This window comes from Lissotriton helveticus, chromosome 3_1, assembly GCF_964261635.1.
Source record: "Lissotriton helveticus chromosome 3_1, aLisHel1.1, whole genome shotgun sequence".
Taxonomy (NCBI): Eukaryota; Metazoa; Chordata; class Amphibia; order Caudata; family Salamandridae; genus Lissotriton; species Lissotriton helveticus.
In genome coordinates, this window is record NC_136061.1 from 553550417 (window position 1) to 553576139 (window position 25723).

At 47.7% G+C, this 25723-nt stretch overlaps 1 protein-coding gene across 1 annotated transcript in view; it reads right to left on the reverse strand.

The window, feature by feature from the left end:
• LOC144822681 (peroxisomal bifunctional enzyme-like) overlaps positions 1 to 25260 on the reverse strand; it is a 499488-nt gene extending 474228 nt beyond the window's left edge. Inside the window, exon 1 of the mRNA XM_078680454.1 lies at positions 25083 to 25260. Within this exon, the coding sequence (XP_078536580.1) occupies positions 25083 to 25156 (74 nt within the window). The 5' untranslated portion in view covers positions 25157 to 25260. The remainder of the gene's footprint in view (positions 1 to 25082) is intronic.
• Between the last annotated feature and the right edge of the window lie 463 nt (positions 25261 to 25723).

Sequence of the window (25723 nt, forward strand, 5' to 3'; positions counted from 1 at the left end):
TACTCTTTGAAAGCACGTGCCCTTTGACTAAACATATTACTGCCACGAGAAAAGCATTTGTCAATGACACAGGAATATATTTCAGGAAAAAGTTGTCAGAACACATTGTCTGGGTTGTGTTTGGTAGACTAGGCACTGAACTTTTGTGACTTTTAAACTTTCTTCTAGCATATCACATGACACTATAGAGCTCACAGTTGTTCACATGTGCAGAAATATTTTGTGTTCCTTAGGATTTACTGTAGACTTGTTTTCCAAACATGAGGTTTCATTTTTGTGTTAATTTGCAATAAAGTCTTTACATTTGTTTGCTGGAAGAGTAAGTAGGTATTTTAGGAAGCGAAGAGTAATTAGGTATTGCAGGAAACTGGCTGTTTATGTAGTGTACCAAATGTAGGGGTGCACCATGCAAACAGTCCAGACGACCCTTATTGGTTTACAGGGGCTTTCTTTAATAATGCTAACACCAAGAGGGGTAGAGAGGAGAATAAAAGTGATTCACATGCAGTGGCACAAGTTGTGTTGTTAAAAACTGCCCTCACTCACACACTCAGTCAGACATTGGCAGTTTAAGGAGGGGTGTTGTGAGTACCTTGCCATCTCTATAACACGCCCATCCTTTACTATTTTAATCCTGGCCATGGGACCCTGGAATAAAGGTTGATAGGTTACCCACGAGCCGGTTTTAACCACTTTCTTCACTGCACCTGTTCTATCACTGTCCCCAGTCGCTGATTATAGCACATATATACACCATTTTGATTTATTTTTATGTTGTTTGTCTTCCCCCTTCTCTATGCTCCATCCTGTGCGTGGCTACACCAGGGTGTTTGTGTGTGAGTGAGGGCAGCTTTCAATAACACAACTTGAGCCACTGCGTGTGAATCACTTTTTTTCTCCTCTCTACCCCTCTTGGTGTTAGCATGTCGAACGAGGGGGTTTGGGGTAGATGAGTAGCTGACCCTCTCCCCTTTTTTGTGTTAAGTATGTTAAGTAGTGTTACTTTAATAATCCCAAGTGCTCTTCCAGTGGTAGTGTGGGCGAGCAGCTTAGGCTGATCACAGGGGAGTGTTGAGCATTTGTTGTTCACACAGAGTTAGTAAATGAGACACACACTTAAAAAGAAATCTGAACCCAATTAAAAAAAATAATATAACATTTTATATCATTGTAGACACCAAGATCATCAAGATCAGTAAGTACTTTCGGAGTTAGGATTTTTGCAGTAAAACAGTAAACCGCTCAAATAACGACTTTGAGGTAAGAGGCTCGAAAGCGGTGATGTTATCCAAAGGGAGAAACATACACTGCATTGAAATACTTGCAAATGGTTTTCAGGGCTCTTCTCCTGGACTTAAAGGGCTTAGGAGACCACGGTCCAAGAAACTACCAGCAGTTCAGTTTTACGTGCACTGGTATGTCCGGATGCAGAGGTGCTGGGAGCGTTGGTAGCCTCGAGCGCTACGTGGTAAAGTCAATAGAGAAGTACCTGCAAAAAGAAAGGCTGCAAGGGAGGACTGGGGGACCAGGCAAGCAGAACCCAAAGGGGGGCTTGGCTACTAAGGGTCTTTGGAGCATGAAAACAGTCGGTTTACATGGACCCAGGCTGGGGGCTCAGGTGCATAGGTGTTTTGTCCGGTGAGTCGTTCAAGTCAGAGGCTGTCACTTGGTTTTGGTGACCTGGAGAGGGAGAGACACGAAGACAGCAGGACCACGTTCGGTGATGACCTTGGAGATCCGGATGTCCCTCGTCACCAGGTTGGTGTTGGCGTTGGTGGTGTTAGAGCAGGACCACAACAAGCCTAGGTGCTTGCAAGGGCTCTGGTACCCATGTCTCGAGACTTGGTGAAGTAATGGGGCTGACTTCCTGGACTCTCGGTGACCTCCTCCTGGCGAGTTGCTCCCTTGTTGGACCCAATGGTCATCAAAAGAATGAATCGGTCAGATGCAGAGAGATGGCTTCTCCACCTCCAGGGAGATGCTGCCTGGTTGCTGAAGTACCGAACAGACCTTTAAGGATTTGGGGAGGCTGTTCAGTGGCAGGATGAGTTGTTTCTTGCAATTATCATGTGGAGAGCAGCAGTCAGGCAGCGTCTGGTACCAATTCTAGTGCTGGTCCTCAGTGCTAGCGTTTTTGGCTCTTTGTCCTTCTTCTGTTCCCAGGTAGATGAATCTGAGTTCCTGGTCTCAGGGAGACACCTAAATACTGAAGTTAGGGGAGTGTACGGTAGTAGACAATGGGCTACCTGCCCCTGGGGTGACTACACCCTTATATGACCACTTTCTGTGGAGAGAAGGCATACACCGGTCCCACAGTTATAAAGTTTCACCAAAATCAAGATGGCAAAACCCTTCTTCGAGTGTTCACTTCAAGTGGCCTACCTTAGGGGTATGCCTAGCCTTATAGTGCGACACGCCAACTTACTAGCTAATTTTCCCACCTGGTCTGGTGCCAAATGAACTCCAGGGCAGGTGGTGGCATTCTCAAAGTCTAGAGGAAGTCAGGGTCTCATATCAAAGGTGGCCAAGGCTTTGAAGCCTCGGGCCTTGTACGCTAATTCACTAGCCATCCTGCTGGATGTGTGTTCACCTTCCTCTGGAGCGGGCATTGTTCCTGACTTTCAGAGCAGTGGCTCTCCCGAGCAGGGGATTCAGAAACTAGTCTGTGGTGGCAGGCAGTAAGAGTCCAGGCGGCCAACAGACCAAAATACTGGTATGTGTCAGGGGATATCTCTAAGGTGCCCTCTCGGTGCATGTCATAATAAATGAACGTACTCCCAGAGACAGAGTGAGGCTAACGGATGTAGCCACCTTCGCTTACCATCCGATTGTGTATACAGTTATAGTATTTATTGTCGCTTAGACTGCCTAATATTAAATTGCCCCAAGTGAGACTGTTCCATTACTCCCCCGATAGGCATTCTTGAATGTAAAGTTGTCCGACTGTGTCACAGATGGATTGCTGTGACTTTGGCTGTCCTGGTGGCTTGCCAATCCTGTGATATCGTTTCCGGGTTTCTCCTGCAAGGGGTTCCCTATATAAGTAGTTTTCATTTGGTCACTTTTCAGGGGTGTGCACATTTTTTGGGGTGCAATGGTTTTATATCAGCTGTCTCTCTTATTATATGGTCCTGGTGAGACCCCATATGTCATAGTGGGTTGAAACTTCGGCGACAATACTATACAAACTCTACAGTCCAATCCTTTGAATGGAAAGGCTTAGTGTAGAAATGTTGTGTACATCAAAATTAGGTTGCTTGTTTTTGGTGCTGGAAACCCTTGTTTCTTATGTTTGTAGGTTCATATTTTGTTGTATATTTGTTTCCATGGGTTCCTGTTTTGTATGGAACACGTAATATTATATATATGCTGTTGCACATTATATATTGTACATCTTCAGAACGGTCTTTTGTGTTTGTATTATTACTTAGATATGCTCGCAGTATGGAGGCTTCCCTAACTCCCTCTCCCATACTTTCATCTAAGTGATTGCGCTTTGTGTATTTCAGTATACAAATAATTTTTCCCAAAAGGAACCGTATGTTATATAAATAACTAGCAGCCCGTCCCGACGTTGTCCGGGAGCAATCAGGCTTCCCCGACCCCCGCCTGCCCCGACATTGTCCCCCGGAGCCTTACCTTGTGAAATGCTGAAAAGTACACAATTATGGCAGTATAAAACAGAGGACACTGTGTGTAAACGTTGCATTTAATTCCTTTCAGTGACTCACTGTTTTCTATGATGCTGATCACTTTTGGTTAAGTCATTCTGTGCCCAATGATCGATGATAAATTGCAGTCTTACTTCCTTGTTTAAGCAATGTTCCGTTGTTTGATTTTCGAAATCCGGTGAACCTATCAACACAGCCCAGCTTGGGTGACAGACTTACCACTATGCAAAGGCCTCTACCACGGTCTGTCAACAGAATGTCCGTAAGTCCCCGTCCCCCGCCTGCCCCGACCCCCGCCTGACCCGACATTGTCCGTGTTGAGGCGCTCTGAGTCCCCCACCTGCCCCGACATTGTCCCGCGGAGCCTTACCTCAGCCGCCGCTCCTCAGTTCACCGCTCCACCGCTCACCTCTGTTCTTCGCCGCTCCTCAGTTCACCGCTCCGCCGCTCACCTCTCTTCCCACCGGTCCGCTGTTCCTCACCGGCCGCTCGTCACCGCTCCTCCCCCGCGCCATGTCCGCCCGGTCCGCTGCTCCTCACCGGCCGCTCGTCACCGCTCCTCCCCCGCGCCATGTCCGCTGCTCCTCCTCGCGCTCCTGACATGAGCACGCAGGTCGCGGCCGGCGCTACTTCTCAGCGACTACTTTTTTTTTAATGTAATTTTTTTTAAATATAACGTCTTTTTTTTACTTTATATAGCCTATGTCCATCTGCACACCCTGAGGATTACAAAGATGTATCGGGTGTGTGGATTGGCGCTGTGGTTCCCGAGTTTACCCGCCTCAAAGCCTCAAAGTTCTTCCTTTATAATAGTAGCATAGATAACAAATCCAACACTGGCATCGGCGTGTATTTATTCAGACGAGGTGTTTGATACCAAAACACCATTAATTTCAGTGAAGTCATTACATAGCAGCATAACTCCTAATGACCAGTGTCCTGTACATCTGCTTAACATGGAGTGTGCCATGTTGTGTTTTCAAAATGGTTTGCACCATTTCATGCGCCCTTCAATGGCAGGCTACATGTAGTTTTTGTGCGAGTTCCTTTGGGTGGCATAATCCATGCTGTTGCCACAAGGACCCTCTTTAGTACCCATGCCCTGGGTACCAGAGGTACTATTTACTAGGGACTTACAGGGGTGCTAAAGTCCTTGTCAATTGGGTTACAATTAGACACTTACCTGTTTTAAAAGGAAATAGCACTGGCACTGGGCTAGTTAGGAGGGACCCAGTGCACTGGCCTAGTTAGGAGGGACCCAATGCACTTTCAGTTAAAAAGCATCAGTACTAGGGCAAGAGGTGAGGGTGACTATGTCAACAAGGGGTACTTTCCTACAGGTATTACTTGACCTTATGCACACCTTCTCTTAGAAGTATCAACCTCTTCCCATTGGTTTGATTTCTCCGTCTTCTCACACACATCCTCCCAATATGTACCTCTCCATTGGCTTATGTGTCCAGTGCATATGCATACTTTGCTTTTCCTGTGAATTTTAATAACTCCAAAGATATATTGGATCACATGTACCATCATTACAGACTTTTCAGCCAATAGGATGTTGCATTCTGGGACTAATAGTTTTTTTTAGGCTCTTATGTATACTAAGAAAAATGAAACTATCATGCAAGTGCAAAAAATACAAGCGTGATACTTATTTTATTGACACGAAAAAGTGGCACTGTACAGTGCTTTTTCAACTTGCTTTGAAGAAACCATTCATACATTAATGAAGGGACCCGTGCCTTCATTGATTATGGCTCATATTCTGCTTAAAGATGCTTTAGAACTGGCCGCATCAGGGACAGTAATTCATGCTGGGTTTTTGGAAATGTGATCCCTAAAAATAATAAACGCTGTTGCTAATTTTGTCACTGTTTTTAAGAAAAAGAACATTTTAATTCAAAAATGCTTCCGGGAGGCTAGGTTGATGATAATTGAATACACAATGTTGCCCTTAAATGGACTCATTCTTGGTTCCCTTAACACAGGTCGCAAAACCTAGCACAACTGGCTGAGCTGATGTTGCAATCCTTTGCAGATTTTGGGGCATATTTGTACATGTTAATAAGTCTCGCACTCCACTAGTACTACTTCTACTATACTATTTGCAAAACTCTGTATATGGTGCTTTTCTACAGGTGATGTTGGTAGATGCCAAGTGGGCTCATGACAAGTTTCACACCTTCAGTCAGTCTAGACTTTTAAGCCAAGAACTCTTGGCATGCTTACTTTGTTTAGCCTGGTCTTACTATGCTAAAAGCACAACTACATGTCCTAGAATACAATCAATACGTACATTTGTAAAGTGCACTACTTACCCCTGAGGGTCTCAAGGCGCTGGGGTGGGAGGGGAGTGCTGCTACTGCTCGAATAGCCAGGTCTTGAGGAGTCTTCTGAAGGTTAGCGGGTCTTGGGTCTGCCGTAGGGGAATGGGGAGGGTGTTCCAGGTCTTGGCGGCGAGGTGGGAGCACGATCTGCCACCGGAGGTCACTCTTCGGTTGCGGGGGACTGTGGCGAGGGCGAGGTCCGCGGAACGGTGCTAGCGGTTGGGTGTGTAGAAGCGGAGTCGTCTGTTAAGGTATGCTGGTCCGGTGTTGTGGAGTGCCTAATGTGCATGGATCAGGAGTTCGAAGGTGATCCTCTTGTTGACGGGGAGCCAATGCAGGTATCTTAGGTGGGGTGTGATGTGGCTGCAGGGAGGGATGGCGAGGATCAGGCGTGCAGAGGCGTTCTGAATGCGTTGAAGTCGTTTCAGGAGTTTGGCCGAGGCTCCTGCGAAGACGGTGTTTCCGTAGTCCAACCTGCTGCTGACGAGGGCCTGTGTAACTGTTCTTGTTTCGTTGGGGATCCACCTGTAGATCTTTCGAAGCATGCGGAGGGTGTTGAAGCAGGAGGACGAGACGGCGTTGGCCTGCTTTGTCATTGAGAGGGTAGAGTAGAGGATGAACCCTAGGTTACGTGCGTGGTTGGTGGGTGTTGGAGCTGTTCCCAGTGCGGTCCGCCACCAGGAGTCGTCCCAGGCTGAGGGGGTGGAGCTGAGGATGAGGACTTCCGTCTTGTCCGAGTTCAGCTTCAGTCAGCTGGTCTTCATCCACTCAGCGACGGCTTTCATGCCTTTGTTGTGGTACTGAAAATTCTGGACCCGTGTCATAAACATCGTCGTATCATGACGATTTTAGTATCAATAGACCGAGAATGACGAGTATACTATGCACGAGTATTTTCGTCGTATTCGAGTCATTTGATCACCCTCTAAACAGAGATTCCGTCCTGAACCCTCGGGTTCCATTTTGTGTACGGCAGCCATTTTGTGATTGCCCTCACATAGGCCGAGGACTAAGGCCAAAAACGAATCTGAAGGACACGTACACCTTTTTCGACTTCTCTGTGACCTGGGCAAGCTGACTCCACTGCCTGAAGCCAAACCTGTTCGGCCAGTTCCGCTCCCAGTGGCCGATCGAGATTAGTATCAAGGCACAACATACCATAAACCTTTCATCGCATACAAACCATGCCTAATCTTACACACACCTGTCTCTGTCTTTTGCTTTATGACTTGCTTTACGAGGAGGAGGTGCCCGATTTTATTAGGGGTCCGCCGATATCTGATGAAAATGTTGGGCCTTGCCGGGTAATTGATTGTGGGCTGGACAAACTGAAATATGGGCTTGTCATCATGACTCTGCTTTTCCTTTGTAGTGAAAATATGTGAATGGTCAACTGTAAAATAAGGAATGTTTTGCCTAAAGCATAATATTTTGTATAAAAAGGGAAGGCTGGCTTTGTAAGTTGAGCAGTCTCCTGCGAATATACACCGTGTTGTACTTCTAGGATACCTGTTACTGGCTGCAGCCAATAAATTCGATCTTTGACTTCACCAAGAAGACTCTGTGTTTCTGTAGTCTGAAACAGGAAGAACTCGAAGTCTTAGGGTGTGTTCCCTGGCACCGCTGGGTTCTGAAAAACCCAGTACTTCAGTTGGCGTCCAACGTGGGGCGATTTCAGCGGTACCGGTCCAAGCCAGAGGTTTGTGAGGAGCTTCGTGTGAAAATTCTGGAGGAAGGCCAACCACTTCATCGATCCCTGTATGTCGTCGTGGTCCGAAAGTGTTTGCTGCGAGGTTCCCCGCTTCCCGGCGGCTACAAAGGACTGCTGCCCTGACTATCGCCCTGTTTTGGACCCTTGATGATTTGGAGAGCGAAACGATAGACGAGTCTTCTGGTGACGTCATCGATACCTCAGTTAAGTATAAGTGGAGCGTCTCCCAGTCCTTAGTTTGGTTCTTAGTTTGGGTATCCCCTTGGGATCTTTGATTTGGAACTTGCAAGTACCAAAGCCGAGTGACTCGTGTATTCACGAGACTATCGTATTCGATAATCCTTTGAAGTTTGAAGCTAGACTAGTGAGCGAAGATGTCTGGTCTTAGCAGACTTGGAAATTTGTTTTGTCTTGGTTGTAATAGGGATTCCCAATTGGAGGACTCGTGTCCGGTTCCTCCAATTGGAACTCCAACCTATGAGCTGTACGTGAAACACGGCGTGGGCCCTATCGCGTATAATGAAGTATGGATTAGGTACACAAGGAAGGACGGTGTCCTCAAATGGCCCCAATATGGTAGTTTTGATACGGAAATTCTAGATAATCTAGAGGTTATACTTTTTAAGAAGAAAGCCCGGCCGGCAATGTTTGACTCTTTTCGCCTATGGCGAAAGGAAGCCAAACAGAAAGAAATTAAATTAGCAAAAAGAAATAAAAGAGAAAAGGGGATCTCAATAATGCAAGCTGCTATACAGTTTAAAGACAACGAAGAAGAACAAGCGAGTGAGCAGTTGAACAGGCAACGTAAAATGGCGATTGACAAATGTTATCCAGTTTTGCCGCCTCTTCAGCAAGATGCAGCAAAAGAACTAGGAAAAGACCCTTTAATGTCTCATTTGTTGAGTTCGCCACCCCCCTATGCACAGAGTGCTACAGCACCTTCGCAACCTTTAGTTGTGCAACCCCCAGTTGTTTTGCTTCAGGTTCTTCCACAGCCGCCAGCTCCTCTTCAGTTGGCTTCTACTCCTCCGGCGCAGCCTCCTCAAGGGCCGCCGACCTTGCCATCTGCTTCGCCTTTACTTCCTACGACTTTGCCTACTATACCGACTACCATTCCCGGTATTCCTTCTGATACTGCCTCTGCGTCTGCCTTGCCTCACTCTGCTTTTCCTCCTGTCCTTTCATCAACTTCTCCCTCTGTTCGCCAGAGAATGACTGATACTGTTACTAGTCTTCTATATCCTCTCTTCGGAGCAGCAAGTATGACCCCTGTGTCAACGCGCAAACAGTTGCGTAGTCAACTGCCTGACTCTAGGGAGCGGGAAACGTTGGATCATTTAGCACATAAATGGGTTACTGATCCTACAAGATATGAGTTAGAGTCTGTTATGGATGTCTTCCATCAATGGGAAGCATCGAAGCAGAGATATGTTTTTGAGAAAATGTGTGCTTTTCTTTGTGGGGAATTGGAGGATAATGATTTGGAATCCAATCCGCCTGAGGTGTGCCGTGTACGGTTCGAGTTTGCAAAGGGAACGATTGTGGGTTCCGATGTTGAGAGGGCAGTTGCGACATTATTGTCATTTAGGAGTGAGGCTATCTCTCGATCGTTGTTTGAACCTGATCCCTCTGCTAGGAGAAAAGCGCGACAATATCTGATGAGAGAAGTTCCCCCAGTTTGGAAAGAAGGGGATCTAGCAGCTAATCCACCTGTTCAGCCTCATTTTCAGCATGTTTGGGTACATGTTCCATGGAAGCGGGCTGAAGTCTTGGCTCTTAAGCAGACTTTACCTGACCCCCGTAAAAACCCTGCAGGGTATTATAAGGAATTATCACAGACCGCAGATTCATGCATTATGAATCTAGCCGATATTGACATGTTGTTTGGGAATGTTGTTCCACAGCCTTTATGGGGTTTGATTCGTCATGCAGATCATGCGCAAGAGCTAGGCGACACATGGACTAATATTAGTGCTGCGAATGACAGACAGGTTGGTGGCGCTAAACCTGAGCCTTTAGTTGCAGAACTCCCTGGTAGGATCGTTACTTACATGAAGACTTTAATGCCAGCGATGCGTGTAAATTGGGATAAATTGTCTGCATGTAAGCAGAAGAAAGAGGAAACCGTGTCTGATTTCTTCACTAGGTTTGAAGAAACGTTTATCGACCACAGTGGTCAAGACATGAGCACAGAAGGTGGCCAACGGCTATTCGTTGACAAGTTTTTACATAATTTGCTTCCCGAGTTGTGTAAGAAATTGAAAGATTCAGAGAGTTCTTGGGCCATTTCCTCTTCAGCACAGATATTGGCTACTGCACAGTACTACGAAAATAGGGATAAAGATGAGAAGGATAGAGCAGACAAGAAAACTAGAGAATTAAAGACGAAGGTGCTTTTACAGCAGGCGTATCCGCCTCGTGGTGGTCAGCATGATTACCAGCAACCTCAGCAGTTTCAGAGAAACTCGCAAAGGTTCGAGCCTTCTCAACCACGTTTTCCTGTAGGTCCTAATCAGTGTGCATATTGCAAACAAGAAGGTCATTTCAAAAGTAGCTGCCCTGTTTTGTCACAACGTATGAATGGTGTTTCTAGCACAAGAGGTCGAGGTGTCCCACAAGCACCTAGAGGTAGAGGACGTGGAAATTTCCCCTGGAACTCGCGTCCCTTTTCGCCTCAAAATTCAATGAATAGTTTTGATCAGCAGAATAACGCGTCTGTTAGGACAACTCAGTACTATGCTGATGACTACTATGCGGAAGATGAGAATATGGAAGGTGATGATTGCTAGGACAGCCATAGACAAAGAGAGGGAGTTGTTTCAGTTCCAGTAGATCAGAGTGGACCTTATGTTGAGGTGATTACATCAGGTGTGTCAGAACCTTTTCTGTTGGATACTGGTGCTACAAAGAGTTCTATTATGCACTCTAAACTCCCTGGCGCACCTTTGTCTGGCGAGACGAATGTTTCAGTAGGTTTTTTTGGCGCCCCGGTTAGGAACCCGATTTCTAGTCCTATGTCCCTTTCTGTTGGACCTTCTGAACTCGAAGCACCCCTTATTCTGACAACAGGTTGTGGTGAGAACTTGTTAGGATTAGAGCTGTTGAAAAGGTTGTACGCGACATTGTATTGTTCTCCCTCGGGAGTACAACTTACATTGGGTAAGAAAGTGGTATCCTCAATGTACTTGTCAAAGGATAAACTTCCGACAGAATTGTCGTCTCTCCCTGATATTCTTTGGGCTACTGGTCCTAATGATGTAGGTCTTTTGGAAATACCGCCATATGTTGTGACATTGAAAGCCAATGTTAAAATGCCACGCATTCCCCAATATAAAATCTCTAGTGAAGGTGAAAGAGCATTGCTAGCGATCATTTATGATTTGATTGAAAAAGATGTAATTGAAGAGACAAGAGGCAACGTTTGCAATAGTCCTGTTCTGCCTGTTTTGAAACGTACTGACCCTTCTCAGCCACCTGTTTACAGGTTTGTCATTGATCTTAGAGAGGAGAACAAAATCGCTGTGCCTCAATTCCCAGTTGTTCCTGATATCACTGCCCTATTGACTATGATTCCAGCTTCCGCGACTTGGTTCTCGGTGATTGACTTGAAGAATGCTTTCTTCAGCATCCCGATTGCCGAGGAGAGTAGGGATATTTTCGGATTCAGTTTAGATGGCCGAAGCTTCCGCTTCAAACGCGCTCCCCAAGGCTACTGTGAAAGTCCATCGATATATAGTCAGGCATTAAAAACACAGCTTGATACGATTGTTTTACCTGATGGCGCTACCCTTATTCAGTACGTCGACGATTTACTCGTCGCTGCAGATACTGAGGAAATCTGTAAAGAAGCCACGTTGTCGTTGTTACGTCATTTGTCTGATTTACATCACAAAGTGTCTCTTTCAAAATTGCAATATTGTCGACAAGAAGTGACCTACTTAGGTCATCTCTTATCGAAGGAGGGAAGGAAACTGTCCCAGCAAGCAATTGCAAAATTGAGTGTGCCAAAGACACAGAGAGAAGTACGTGCTTTCTTGGGTATAACATCATATTGCAGACAATGGATACCGAATTTTTCTTTGCTGGCCAAACCTTTGGTAGCATTGACCTGTAAAGATACACCTAATCCCCTTCCGTGGCCTGAAGATTGTCAGAAAAGTTTTTCTGAATTGCGTGATGCATTGTGTTCGGCTCCTGTGTTGGGTACCCCTGACTATGGGAAGCCCTTTACACTGTATGTCCATGAGAAAGAAGGTTGTGCTTTGTCAGTGTTCACACAGTCTTTTGGAGACAAGCAGCGTCCATGCGCGTATTTTTCGTCGACTTTGGACCCGGTAGCTAGAGCATTGCCGAGTTGCTTGAGAGCCACAGCGGCGGCAGCTCTTTCTATTAGGCAGTCTGCTGGTTTGGTGATGAATAATACGCTAGTGGTAATGGTTCCACATGCAGTGGACACTTTGTTAAACAGGACCAAGACACAGCACTTAACTAGTGCTCGATTGTCAGGTTACGAGTTAACACTGTTAGCGAGTCATGTGCACATAAAGAGATGCAACACGTTGAATCCAGCTACGTTGTTGCTGATTGTAACAGAGACAGATGCCTCTGAACAGCATGATTGTTTTCTCAGGACAGAAGAAGAAACGAAAGGGAGAGTAGATCTGAAGGACACTCCTCTTGTGAAGTGTGATGGTACCTTATGGGTGGATGGTTCATGCTTCAAGCTTCCGAATGGTGATACGACTGCGGCATATGCTGTTACGACTTTGCATACGATTGTTGAAGCTGCACGTATCCCACATAATTCAGCTCAAGCAGCAGAGTTGATTGCACTTACGAGAGCGTGTGTGTTATCAAAAGGAATGAAAGTTACCATATATACTGACAAGTCAGTATGCGTTTGGTGTGGCTCATAGTTTTGGACGATTGTGGAAAGAGCGTGGGTTCCTGACTTCACATGGAACCAAGATACAGCATGGTCAGTTGGTGAATGAGCTTCTTGAGGCACTGACCCTGCCGTTGCAAGTCGCGATTGTGAAATGCAGTGCACACAAGAAGGTTACTGATGATGTTGGTCGTGGCAATGCATTTGCTGATGAAATTGCAAAAGAAACAGCAAGGGATGTGATGAGTCGAATGTATGTTGCAGGCCCTGCAAGATGGGTTGGTGACGTTGGAATGTGTGAAGATACGATAGAGAGTGTGAAGTCTATTCAAGCTGAAGCTACAGAGTTGAGTGTGTGGAGAGAAAGTACGGGTAAATTGGATACAAATGGTTGTTGGGTTGAATTGTCAGAGCATCAGCCATGGTTGCTACCCGATGCGTATGTGCTTGCAGTGGTTACAATGGCCCATTGAATGGCTCACATTAGTGTGAAAGGGATTTGTAAGTTGTTGGCTCCAGTATGGCAAAATGCTGGAATTCCTAAGTGTGCTGAGAATGTGGTCAAGAATTGCATGGTGTGTCTGAAATACAATCCTGGTAGGGGAACCCCAACTCCAGCTGGTCATTTTGCACCTCCTACGTATCCGTTCGAGTTTTTGCAGCTAGATTTCATCCACATGGAAAGGTGCAACAATTTGAAATACGTACTCGTTGTTTGTGCCTTTTCAAGATGGGTAGAAGCATATCCCCTTAAAGACAACACTGCTTTATCCACAGCTAAAGCCCTTGTCAAAGAATTCGTCCCTAGGTTTGGAATGCCGAGAATGGTCTGGAGTGATAATGGGAGTGAATTTGTGGGTCGAGTGATGAAGAAAGTATTTGAAGGGCTAGGTATCCAGCAAAAATTCCATGCTGCAAATCACCCCCAATCAGCTGGACTAGTAGAATGCTACAATGGCACACTGAACTGAAATTGGCCAAGATTCAAGCGAGCTCTGGTCTTAAATGGCCTGACGCTCTGCCCTTAGCACTCCTATCAACAAGAATGACTGTGCATTCGCGAGTGGGACTTAGTCCTTATGAAATAGTGTTCGGCCGTCCGGCCAACATATGGGAGTGCCAAGGCTGACAAAATTCAGTGAAATCGAACACCCTGTACTGCTTGATTATTTGGATGAATTGACGGCTAAATTGCGTGTTTTACACCAACAGGTTCACGATACTCTGCCTCAGGTTTCTGCAGATCCAGGCCACATCATCGATCCTGGCTCCTGGGTCTTGGTGAGAAATTTCCAGCGGACGAAAAACGATCAGCCCCGTTGGACAGGCCCCCACCTGGTCCTTTTGTCAACGAGGTCAGCCGTTCGAGTGGAAGGAAAGAAGAACTGGATCCACGGTGTACACTGCAAGAGGGTCCCTTTGCCTCTGCCGTACGACCGGTGGGTCCAGGAGGGTATCGCTGACTCTGAAACTGAGACTGTGCCTCGTTTTCTGCCTTTCAGTGATGCACGTGTAAAAGGAACGAATTCTGAACGTGAAAGTGACAATCTTTTGCAAGAAGCTGTGCCACCGTCAATTCGATTGGACACTACAGAACCTGAACTTTTGTTTCAAGACCAGACATTACCTGGAAAAAGACGTTATAACCTAAGGCCGAGAACTATGGACAAATAAAAAGAATTTTTGCTATTTTTTTAGAACGTGCAGCTCTCTCATCTGAGAAATTTCTGTATTTTTGTTTTTCGAACCGCCATCCGGGTTCAGCTGTAGGGTCGCGGTTGCCGAAGTCTTTGGAGTGCGGCCGAAGACGTTAGGTCGACAGTTCTGGTTGGTCTAAGGGAGTTGCCCTGGACTGACAGAAGCATTCTTTAGCATAGAACACCCTACCACCGCGAGCAGCAATTAGAGAGGATGGAGTTTTTCGAGATGGAGAGACCTGCCAAAGAAATAAACTTTAAAGCTAAAATTTGCAGAATGATGACCAAGAAACGTTTTTTGATATTATGCATTTTCATGTTGTTTAGTGTAATGATGTTTTTAATAGGATATGTCTTATTCTCTTTTCGAGTGACATTTGCACCCACTACACCGCCCACACCTCTTTCCACTATTTCCTCGCACTCTTTTCATCCTCTGCCTGAACATGAGTCCGCTAGAAGGTTAGAGTTCGTTAATAACTCCTTCGTTCAGCTTTTGCACCAACACCAACTAGTAATAAACACGACTAACTGTTGGGTGTGTGGTCTTATGCCTCACACTACGGACAAAGGTATCCCTTATCTGGTCCTGCCATTCAGCCATAATGGTTCTGTGTGGGCATACAGAACAATGTTAATCTACGCTCATGAAGTCCACCCCCTACGTTCTGTGAAAGATAATCCGAAGAATAGTGCTCTAGTTAAGGGTATAGTAGATATGATTAGGGAAGCTATTTCCTATGAAACTATCCCGAGAGATGAGACACTAGCGTACATTGGATGGAACGTGACCGGATATGGAGTCACTCTGAGTGAGAACCAGCGAGCAAAAAGATCCTCCCCAATTTGGATTGTACCCCATCAGGGTCATCTATGTCTGCAAGGTAATGGCAAGAATCCCAGAGCTCAGCTAGGGAAGAGTATTTGCAATGAGACGTATGTCTTTGCGTCCCAGACTTCCCCTTCGTTCCTAGCAGCTAAGGGTACCTATTTCATCTGCCATGATAGAGCCTATACATGGTTGCCCCCTGACTTTTCGGGCACATGTTTTGTTTCGTTCCTGTTGCCTCCCACTTACACAGCCACGGCAGATTACCATAAGACAAGGATAGTTAGAGGTGTCTTCAGTAAAGAAGACACTACAGGACAAGAATTTGGAGACTTCGTGAAAGGTTTTCTGCCGTTTTGGGGACCCATGGTTAACAGCAGGAACATAAGGCAATTGACAAGGGTGGTCGAGTCCACTGTAGTTGAAACTGCCGGTGCCCTTAGTAACTTGACTGCTGAGCTCCAGTTGGATCGTCTTATGACTCTTCAGAACAGAGTTGCGTTAGATGTCATACTTGCAGACCGAGGTGGGGTATGTAAAGTGATCCAATCCAGTTGCTGTGTTTTCATTCCAGATAACGCTCCAACAGTGTACCAGGCCATTTCCAAACTACATAAGATCTCCGAATCTATTCATGTGGATAAAGGAGATTGGTCGTTGATGGGGTGGTTCTGGGAACTGTTATCCGCCTGGGGATGGAAGATTCTGATGGTCATTGGGATGATCTTAGCCATTCTTTTCCTGTTCTGTCTGTGCGTACAGTGTGCTCCTACTATATGTGGCCTCTGTGCTACATTGTGTGTAAGGAAACCTGTATCGAGGGACGAGCTAAGTAATAGGATGATGCTACAGCAACATCTCAACGACTTTATGAATATAGACCTCGACTCAGATTAGCGTGAGTATAGGTTATTGCCTATGTAAGGGCAAAAGGAGGGTCTGTGGTACTGAAAATTCTGGACCCGTGTCATAAACATCGTCGTATCATCACGATTTTAGTATCAATAGACCGAGAATGACGAGTATACTATGCACGAGTATTTTCGTCGTATTCGAGTCATTCGATCACCCTCAAAACAGAGATTCCGTCCTGAACCCTCGGGTTCCATTTTGTGTACGGCAGCCATTTTGTGATTGCCCTCACATAGGCCGAGGACTAAGGCCAAAAACGAATCTGAAGGACACGTACACCTTTTTCGACTTCTCTGTGACCTGGGCAAGCTGACTCCACTGCCTGAAGCCAAACCTGTTCAGCCATTTCCTCTCCCAGTGGCCGATCGAGATTAGTATCAAGGCACAACATACCATAAACCTTTCATCGCATACAAACCATGCCTAATCTTACACACACCTGTCTCTGTCTTTTGCTTTATGACTTGCTTTACGAGGAGGAGGTGCCCGATTTTATTAGGGGTCCGCCGATATCTGATGAAAATGTTGGGCCTTGCCGGGTAATTGATTGTGGGCTGGACAAACTGAAATATGGGCTTGTCATCATGAATCTGCTTTTCCTTTGTAGTGAAAATATGTGAATGGTCAACTGTAAAATAAGGAATGTTTTGCCTAAAGCATAATATTTTGTATAAAAAGGGAAGGCTGGCTTTGTAAGTTGAGCAGTCTCCTGAGAATATACACTGTGTTGTACTTCTAGGATACCTGTTACTGGCTGCAGCCAATAAATTCGATCTTTGACTTCACCAAGAAGACTCTGTGTTTCTGTAGTCTGAAACAGGAAGAACTCGAAGTCTTAGGGTGTGTTCCCTGGCACCGCTGGGTTCTGAAAAACCCAGTACTTCATTGTGGAGGTTGGTTTTGGCGGTGTGCAGGTCCTTGGGGAGGGAGAGGATCAGCTGGGTGTCATCTGCGTAGGAGATGATGTTGAGGTCGTGCAGTCTGGCGACGTGGACGAGCGGTGCCATGTAGATGTTGAACAGTGTTGGGATGAGCCCTGGGGTATGCCACAGATCTTGGTGGCTTCGGCGTGGAAAGGGGGAGGCGGACGCTCTGGGTTCTACCGGAGAGGAATGAGGTGGTCCAGTCCAGGGCCTTCTCTTGGATCCCAGTGTCGTGGAGCCGAGTACGTAGGGTGCGGTGGCAGACCTTGTCGAAGACGGCTGACAGGTCCAGGAGGATGAGGGCCGCGGTTTCTCCGTTGTCTAGCAGGGCTCTGATGTCATCTGTGGCGGCGATGAGGGCAGTTTCGGTGCTGTGGTTGCTGTGGAACCCGGACTGGGACGGGTCCAGGATGCTGTTTTCCTCAAGGTAGCGGGTCAGTTGTCTGTTGACAGACTTCTCGATGACCTTCGACAGGAACGAGAGCAGGGAGATGGCCAGGAAGTTCTTGAGGTCCTTGGGGTCGGCCTTGGGTTTTTTGAGTAAGGCGTTGATCTCGGCGTGCTTCCAGCTCTCTGGGAAGATCACTGTCTCAAAGGAGATACTGATGGCTTTCCGGAGATGGGGTGCAATGGTGGTGCTGGCTTGGTTTAAGATGTGGTGTGGGCAAGGGTCTGACTGAGATCCAGAGTGGATGGTGTTCATGATTCTGATGGTGTCGTCGTCATTTATGTTAGTCCAGGAGAGCAGGGGGTTGTTGCTGATGGTGGACTTGGGGGCGGAGATCTCAGTGGTAGTCAGGGCAGTCGTGGCGTTGAAGCTGTCATGGATGTCTGCGATCTTGCTATGGAAGAAGGTGGCAAGGGAGTAGCACAGGTCTTGCGAGGGTGGGAGAGTTTCTACACGATGTTGAAGAGCTCTTTGCTGTTGTGTGTGTTGTTGTCTAGGTGGTCTTTGAAGGAGGCCCTTTTGGCGGATCTGATGAGGTGATGGTGTCTGCAGGTGGCGTTCTTGTGGACTGCGTGGCTGTCCGGTGTCCGTTCACGGTGCCATTTCTTCTCAAGTTTTCGGCAGGTTTGCTTGGAGGCCTGGAGGTCTTCAGTGAATGAGCTGGCTTTCTTGCTGGGGTGACTGTTGGAGGGTTTCTTGAACGGGGCGAGGGTGTTGGCGCAGTCGTAGATCCACTGTCTGAGGTTGTGGCCGGCGGTGTCGGGGTCGGTGGGGTCGGCGTGTGGGCTCTGGGCAACGGTGGTGGTTAGCTGGTCTTCGGTGACTTTTCTCCAGCAGCAGCGGGGGATCTGTTGAGTGCGGTGGTGCGTGTTGGGTTTCTGGAAGGTGAAGTGGATGCAGCAATGGTCGGTCCAGTGGAGTTCGGTAGTGTGGTTGAAGGAGACGTGGGAGCTTGCGTAGATGATGGGGTAAAGCGTGTGGCCGGCAGAGTGGGTCGGTGTTGTGACGAGTTGTTTGAGTCTGAGGTTGTTGATCAGGGTGGTGGAGTTGGTGTCGTTGTTGTTCTCGAGGTGGAAGTTCAGGTCTCGGAGGAGGATGTAGGCTGTGGAGGTGACGGCGTGTGTACTGACGAAGTCGGCGATGGAGTCACTGAACTGTGGTCAGGGTCCGGGGGTTCTGTAGACGAGGGTTCCTCGGAGGGTGGTGTTGGGATCAGTGTGGATCTGGAAGTACAGGTGTTCGGCAGTGCTGAGGGTGTCGTCTGTGTTGGTTGAGACTCTGAGAGTGTTCCTGTCTACAATGGCGATTCCTCCTCCTACTCCATTGGTGCGGTCCCTGCGGGACATCTTGTAGCCGTCCGGGATGGCTAAGGCGATGTCGGGTGCCGAGGAGGGGTTCAGCCAGGTCACCGTCAGGAGGCGACGTCTGGGGAGGTGGAGACGAGTAGGTCGAAGAGTTCAACGGCGTGTTTGCGGGCGGAGCAGGTGTTGAGAAGAATGCATCTAAGTTCGTTGGGTTCTTTCCCAGTAGGTGGGTTGGCGGGTCGGATGCTGGTGAAGTTGCAGGTCCGGCAGGAGAAGGTCCCTTGGGTCCGCATCGGTGCGGCCAGGCAGCAGGTGTGTGATCGTCCGGCATGAAGTGCGTGGAGGGTGCTGGAATCTTAGGGCAGGCAGGTGTCATGGCGTTCACGGGAGGGCAGTGGTTCTGGCTCTGAGCGCGGTCCAGGCACAGAGGGGGTTGCCTTAGGCGTGCCAGCGGCGCAGCAGCTACCATAAGAAGGGGAGGTGGGAGGGAGGAGGCAGCTGGGAGGAGGGAGCGGACGAATGGGCGAACGGGGCGGTGCAGCAGGGGACGCAGCGGCGAGAAAACGGGTTTAGGAATGGCGAAGGAAACAGACGGCAAAAAGGCACAGGGCACAGAATTAAACGGGGAACAGGGTGGAAGAAACAATAAACAGATAGGGCAATACAATTGCGAAGGAAACAGAAGGCAAAAGAGAACAGGGCACAGAATCAGAACGGGGAACAAGGAGAATAGAATACATATACATTCAGATAAACCACCAGGACTCGGAGAATATATCACAAAGGACATGGATCTACTTGGCAGTGGTGGGTGTTTCTGGTTACCTCAAGTGAGTAGACTAACATACTATTGGAAAACATTTTATTGCAGCCAGAAAAAGAGGATCATAAATGCAGGTTCTCTTGTGCACTCCAAGATCACAGTCAAAAGTTAAAACCAGGGAGGTGGGCCCAGGGAGGTGGGTTAGGGGTCTTTCTAAACTATTCATTCACGTGGTGTTTACTCCAGTAATAATGAATGTCTCTTTCTGCGAACTGTAGGTCTATGTTCCCTTCTTCAGTTGATCTGAGGATAATGGGACGACAGGCACTCTGCAAGTTTGAAAGGTCTGAGGTTGGGGGCCCACTTAGCAGGGAGGCAGGGAGGGGGGAGAGCGATGGGGGTTTGGGTCTAGGGCAAGTTCATGTTTAGCTCATAGTTATCCTAATTCAAATGGTTGGTTATCCGGTCTTAAAGACAGGCAGTGGGGTATGAAATATCCGAGGAAGTGTTGGCCCCCATACACGAATAGGTGAACAAGCACAAATGAAAATATGGACGTGGAACGTTAATGGACTGGGCAACAAAATCAAGCTGACACTAGTGTTACAACACGTGAAACGGCACTCCCCTGACATAGTTCTCCTACAGGAGATGCACTTACATGGGAACAGATGCAGGGCCCTTGATCGTTTTGACTACAAAATGGTGGCCCATTCTGGGTTCACGTCTGGCTCTAGGGGAGTAGGGACCCTGGTTCGCAATACCCTGCCAATGGTAATCACAGGCACATGGACGGAAGACTCTGGGTGTATGGCGGCCAGATGGGAGGGGTGAACAATAGTCATGGTTTCGTGCTACATCCCACCCAGCCTCCATGCCCCAACGTATACAAAACGGGGCGCCTTCTTGGCGGATGTTCCCTGGGATTTGTCGTACTGGGTGGGGGGGGCGGGGGGGGACGGGACACCAAAGCGGTCATGGATGCTGACTTAGATCGCTCAAGCAAGAGGCAGGGTAACAGGGAGGAATTTGGACTGCAGGGCTTTGTCACGGCAGTGGGTCTTAGTGACCTATGGCGCACACATCACCCCGCCCATAGGCACTACACCTTCTACTCCGCTAGGCATGGATCCTTCGCTAGGTTAGATAACCTCTTCATGAGGGTAGACCAGCTGGGCGATTTTGTGGAACCTTGCATTATGGCCAGAGGAATCTCCGATCATTCCCCGGTCAGTGTTCTCCTTAAGGGTGTGGTGACCACCAGGGCGGCCTTCCCTAGGATAGACCCCTGGCACCTCAAAGACAACTCAATAAGGGATAAGCTAAGGGAGGGCTCCCAACAGTATTTTGCAGAGAACCGGGGCTCGGTCAACTCCCAGCTAACTTTGTGGGAAGCCTCCAAGACGGTCCTGAGAGGCCTGGCCCAAGCATTGATTGGCGCCCAGAAAAAGGAAGAGTCAATGCAGATCAAGCAGTTAGAAAAAGAAATTGAGTCCCTGGAACGGGGTGCCGGCGAGACGCCCTCGCTAGACCATAGTCATCAATTAACCCTCAAGCAAAAGGAACTCCGCTTGTTGGCAGAGGTCGAGGCGCAGGCCTACTCCCTTGCCATGCAACATCGGATATACGACGCAAGGTATAAAAGTATGAAATTATTGGCGTGGCTCGAACGCCGGGATAGGGAGCGATCCTGGGTGGTCGATGTAAGGGATGAGTTGGGGATCCAGGCGCACACCGGTAGGGATATAGCAGAGGCATTTGCGTCATACTATGAGAAGGTCTACACCCTGGTGGGCACCGGGACGGAACAGGACTGTGCGGAGTTCCTGTGGGACTTTGTGCTGCCCACACTGTCTGCGGAGCAAAAAGATTGCCTAGAGGCTGAACCCACGCGATTGGAACTTGGGGAAGCCCTTAACTCTCTTCAGGCTGGTAAGGTACAGGGACCTAACGGGCTCCCAGTGGAAATATACCAGAGACAGGCGAACATTGTTATTGAACCTCTTAGACACATGTTCATCACAACACATGAGGTTGGGATGCTCCCACCTAACCAGCGGGAGGCCATAATTGTGGTCATTCACAAGGCGGGGAAACCGGCTGACCAATGCTCATCCTACCGGCCCATTTCACTTCTAAATGTGGAGGCCAAGGTTTTGGCTAAGGCCCTAGCGACGAGACTGCTCCCTGTTCTGCCAGACCTGATACATGTCGATCAGTCAGGGTTCATGCCACACAGGAGCACTCAGCACAACCTACATTGGCTTTATGGGGTCCTTTATATGACATAAGGCGAGGACAGCACTCAAATGGCATTGATGGCGCTGGACACCTGAATGACCTTCGACAGCATCAAATGGCCTAACCTGTTCATGGTTCTTCAGCGACTGGGCTTTGGTCCGGTGTTTTGTTGCTGGGTTCAACTGCTGTGCGAACAGCCGGTTGCGAGGGTGAGAATTGCGCGATGTCTTGAGTATTCCTCCTGTGCAGGGGTACCAGGCAGGGGTGCCCCCTGTCTGCCCTCCTCTTCGACCTGGCCCTTGAGCTGCTGGCTCACTGGATTCGGAGGGATAGGTCTTTCTGGGGCCTGTCACTTACTGATGAATGGGAGGAGCATATGTCTTTATACGCGGATGCCATTGTCCTTGATATGGCCAAACCCTACAACTCAATAGCACAGGCGCTCAATCTCTCTGAACTGTTTGGCAGCTATTCAGGATACAAGATAAACTGGGCCAAGTCATTGCTATATCCTCTCACGCCCCCCCCCCACGTATTTCGACGAGGTGTCCTGCCTCAGTCGTGAGTGATGGGTTCAAATACTTGGGGGTTTACATCACCAGAGATAAAGTGGGGGTTTTCGCAAAAAATCTCGAGCCCCACCTGGCGCGACTGGGTTCAGACGTGAACCACTGGAGATCCCTGCCTCTCTCCCTTATGGGGCGAACTGCATTATTCAAGATGCTGGTTCTGCCGCGACTGCTATATATCCTACAAAACACACCATATCCGGTCCCTGGCGGGGTGTTCAGGCGCATAACCCAGGCACTGCGGACCCGGCTTTGGGAGGGTGGCAACCCAAGGATAGTGTTGCGTAAGCTCACAAGAGGGGTGTATGATGGGGGGCTGGCCCTCCCGGACGTCCAACTGTATTACTGAGCGTCCCAGCTGCAAGTGGTCAACGACAGGGTATACGCGGAAGGTTCAGAATCAGCCTATAGAGTTGATAGGTATGTCATGCCGGGAGGCAACTGCGAACCACTGCTGTATGCCCGGAGACAGCGTAGGGATCTACCCTCACACCCAGGGGTTGTGCTTCAGTGCTAGAGGGAGGCCAATAAATTCCTTGGATGGGCGGGCTCCCTGACGGGTAGGACCCCAATTTGGCTAGGAGATCAGCTAGCGGTGGTGACAAGATTAACCGGCTTCAAGGGATGGAAGCTGATTGGAATTGAGTACTTGGGGGATGTGTGGAAAGGGAGTGCTCCTAGATCCTTCGATTATCTTAAAAAAGAATACCAACTACACGACTCCCAACACTACCATTATCTGCGCCTTACCCATGCCCTGCGCTCCCACATACACAAGATGCCTCAATCCCGGAATACTCCCCTATGGAAGACAGGCTTCTCGTGTATCCCATTCTAGAGAAACCCACGTCCACGATTTACCGTAATCTCATAAATAACATGCCTGACCAGTTGGTGTCCCTGCGGGAGAGGTGGGAGAGAGATGTCGGGGTCCTGGAAGACGAGGATTGGCAGGAACGCGGATTGGCAGGACGCCCTGCAAAGCCCTTGTGAAATCGCGATTCTAAATAGGTTCCGCCTTGTACAATTAAAAATCCCGCACTGAGTGTACTATCCTCGAAACCACTTGTATTCCTGGGGGAAGAGTCTATCCCCCTGTGTTTGAGGGGATGCCAGGGGAGGGATCATTTTACCATGTCCTGTGGGAGTGTCCAGAGATAGTGCCCTTCTGGACCAGGGTAGCTCGTACAATGGCAACAGTGGTGGGATCGCCGGTCCCGGTGGAGCCCCGTTGGCTATTACTTATGATCAAAGGAACCACAGACTGGTCCAGTTACAATGAGATATGGCTGGCAATGGCAGCCGGGGTGGCGAAACGCAACATAGCCAGTTGCTGGGGGGCGCAGGCACCCCCACTGTGGGACCAATGGCTGCGGGACCTGGACTGGTGTCAGAGAGCAGAGGAAACCATTTACAAGTCCAGGGGCTATGCCAAAAAATGGAAGAAAGTATGGGGGCCCTGGAGGAAGTACCGAGCCACACAGGGAAGTGGTCAAGGGGTATAAGAGTAACCAGTCTATTGTATCGCTTTTCTTGCCTAGGATTGTATGATCCACTGTTGTTCTCCTTCATGTCATACGAACACTGCTGTATTTTGAATGAGATCATGAGCAAAGTTAATAAAAAGAGTTATATAAAAAAAAAAAGTTAAAATCAATCTTCCTTTAAATTAGCTGCAGGCAGATAGCGTAAATAAAATGATTGGGATTTCAAAGCGATTTAGAAGAGTTTGCACCCTTAGTGATTTAACTAATCAGTTACTGGTAATAACAGAAAATATGCCTTTCGCTTTTGCCTTTTGTATTAGATGTTGGTTGTCATTCCATGTATATTAACATGTTTCAGTCTAAGGCCTTTAAAAAAAAAAAAAAAAGTTGATAAAAAATATATATATTACCAAGCACAGCTTCAGGGTCAAAAGTACAGTGGTGGACCGTTTTGCAGGATTGTCCAGCGTTTCAGATGCCTGTCTCACTTCACTCTTTATGACAGCAACTTAAAGCTTCAGTGGGTCATGTTTTTGGCACTGGAGCTGAATGAACTTTGGTGTGTTGCCTGAAGGCTTTAAAGCTGGTCTGTTCTTTATAACGGCAGACGAAATCTCGTCCTGTGACTTCACTTCTTTTGATGTCCGAGAGGCCACAGGTTTTACCCAATAAATAGCTCAGCCCCCCTGACAAAGTAGGAAGTTTGCCCTCTCCAAGAAGTATCCTGCAGAAATCGAACTGGTGAAAATTTCTGGTCGATTAGTAATTTCGTACAACTTGCAAATTCAGAACAGGGCGCAAAATGTTGTTAGTGTTAGCGCATTATTTTAGACATCACAGTTCAGAAACAGAAAGAGGCAACGCTTACTCACTGTATGGTCAGAAAATAAAGCACTAACATAAGGAAATGTACTACATAAATGCATTCACGTTACGTAATAAAGGCGAATAAAAATATGTGCTCGGCTCTACACTGAGTGAGCAAACCCATCATCAGAATTAGCAAGCCACTCATGAAGACGACCAAAAACAAAACCAGAAGTGACTAATAATGACCAATAGAATTGCGTTAATCTGGCACAGCGGGTGCTGGATGCCACATTAACCTTTACAGGTCAATGATCGTTTTAAAGAAAAAGACACTACGGTAAAGCATAATGATTGTATACTTTAACTTACAGGTTCGAGAACAGTACCTTAGTTGTGCACGGCCATGCTTTTATTCTGCGACATCGTATTTAACAGCCATCCCCTGCAGCGCCAACCCTCAGAAGCAAGAGCTTCAACGCAAAACGGCAGTGATTCTACTTACCTTAATGCGTTCACAGGCGGGTTGCGTATAGTAATCACAGCGACTGGACCCAAAATGTGCTTAAAAGCCGACATTTCCCTTCTTCAGACACTGAAAAACACACAGAAATAAGTCAAATGGCGGAAGAAGAGATGCACAACGCTTCGCTTCCTGTGCCCGACGCTGAATACTTTGTACTGTAGGTGAGGGGTGCAGCAGAACTCGGACCCGCCCCTTTCACACAAACACTCAATCCATTGGCCAACCGGGTCCTGGCGAGAGCAGCGCGTGCACCTTTGTGAGCCAAAACACCGGCCTCAGTTTGCACTCTCACCCAGTCAGTTCATATTACCGTATTTTACCCTCGGTGTCTAATCTTTAAGTAATCATTAAACACTTCTTAACCCTGCAAGCTGTTTCTACCAAACTGAGAGGGGCGTTTGTCACTTGATTCCCTCCTTCTCAGACCCCGCCAGGAAGTTCTTTAGTCATTGTAAATTTGTCACATATGTTTATATTTTTGCTTGTACATCCTGTGCTTGCTGCGTTTAAAATTGTGTTCCTTTTCCTGCGTTGTTTTGATTCTATTGCCTGCTATTGTTCATTGTAAAATTTGTCATATTTATTCTTACTTTTGCTTGTACAGTCTGTTCATGCTGTGC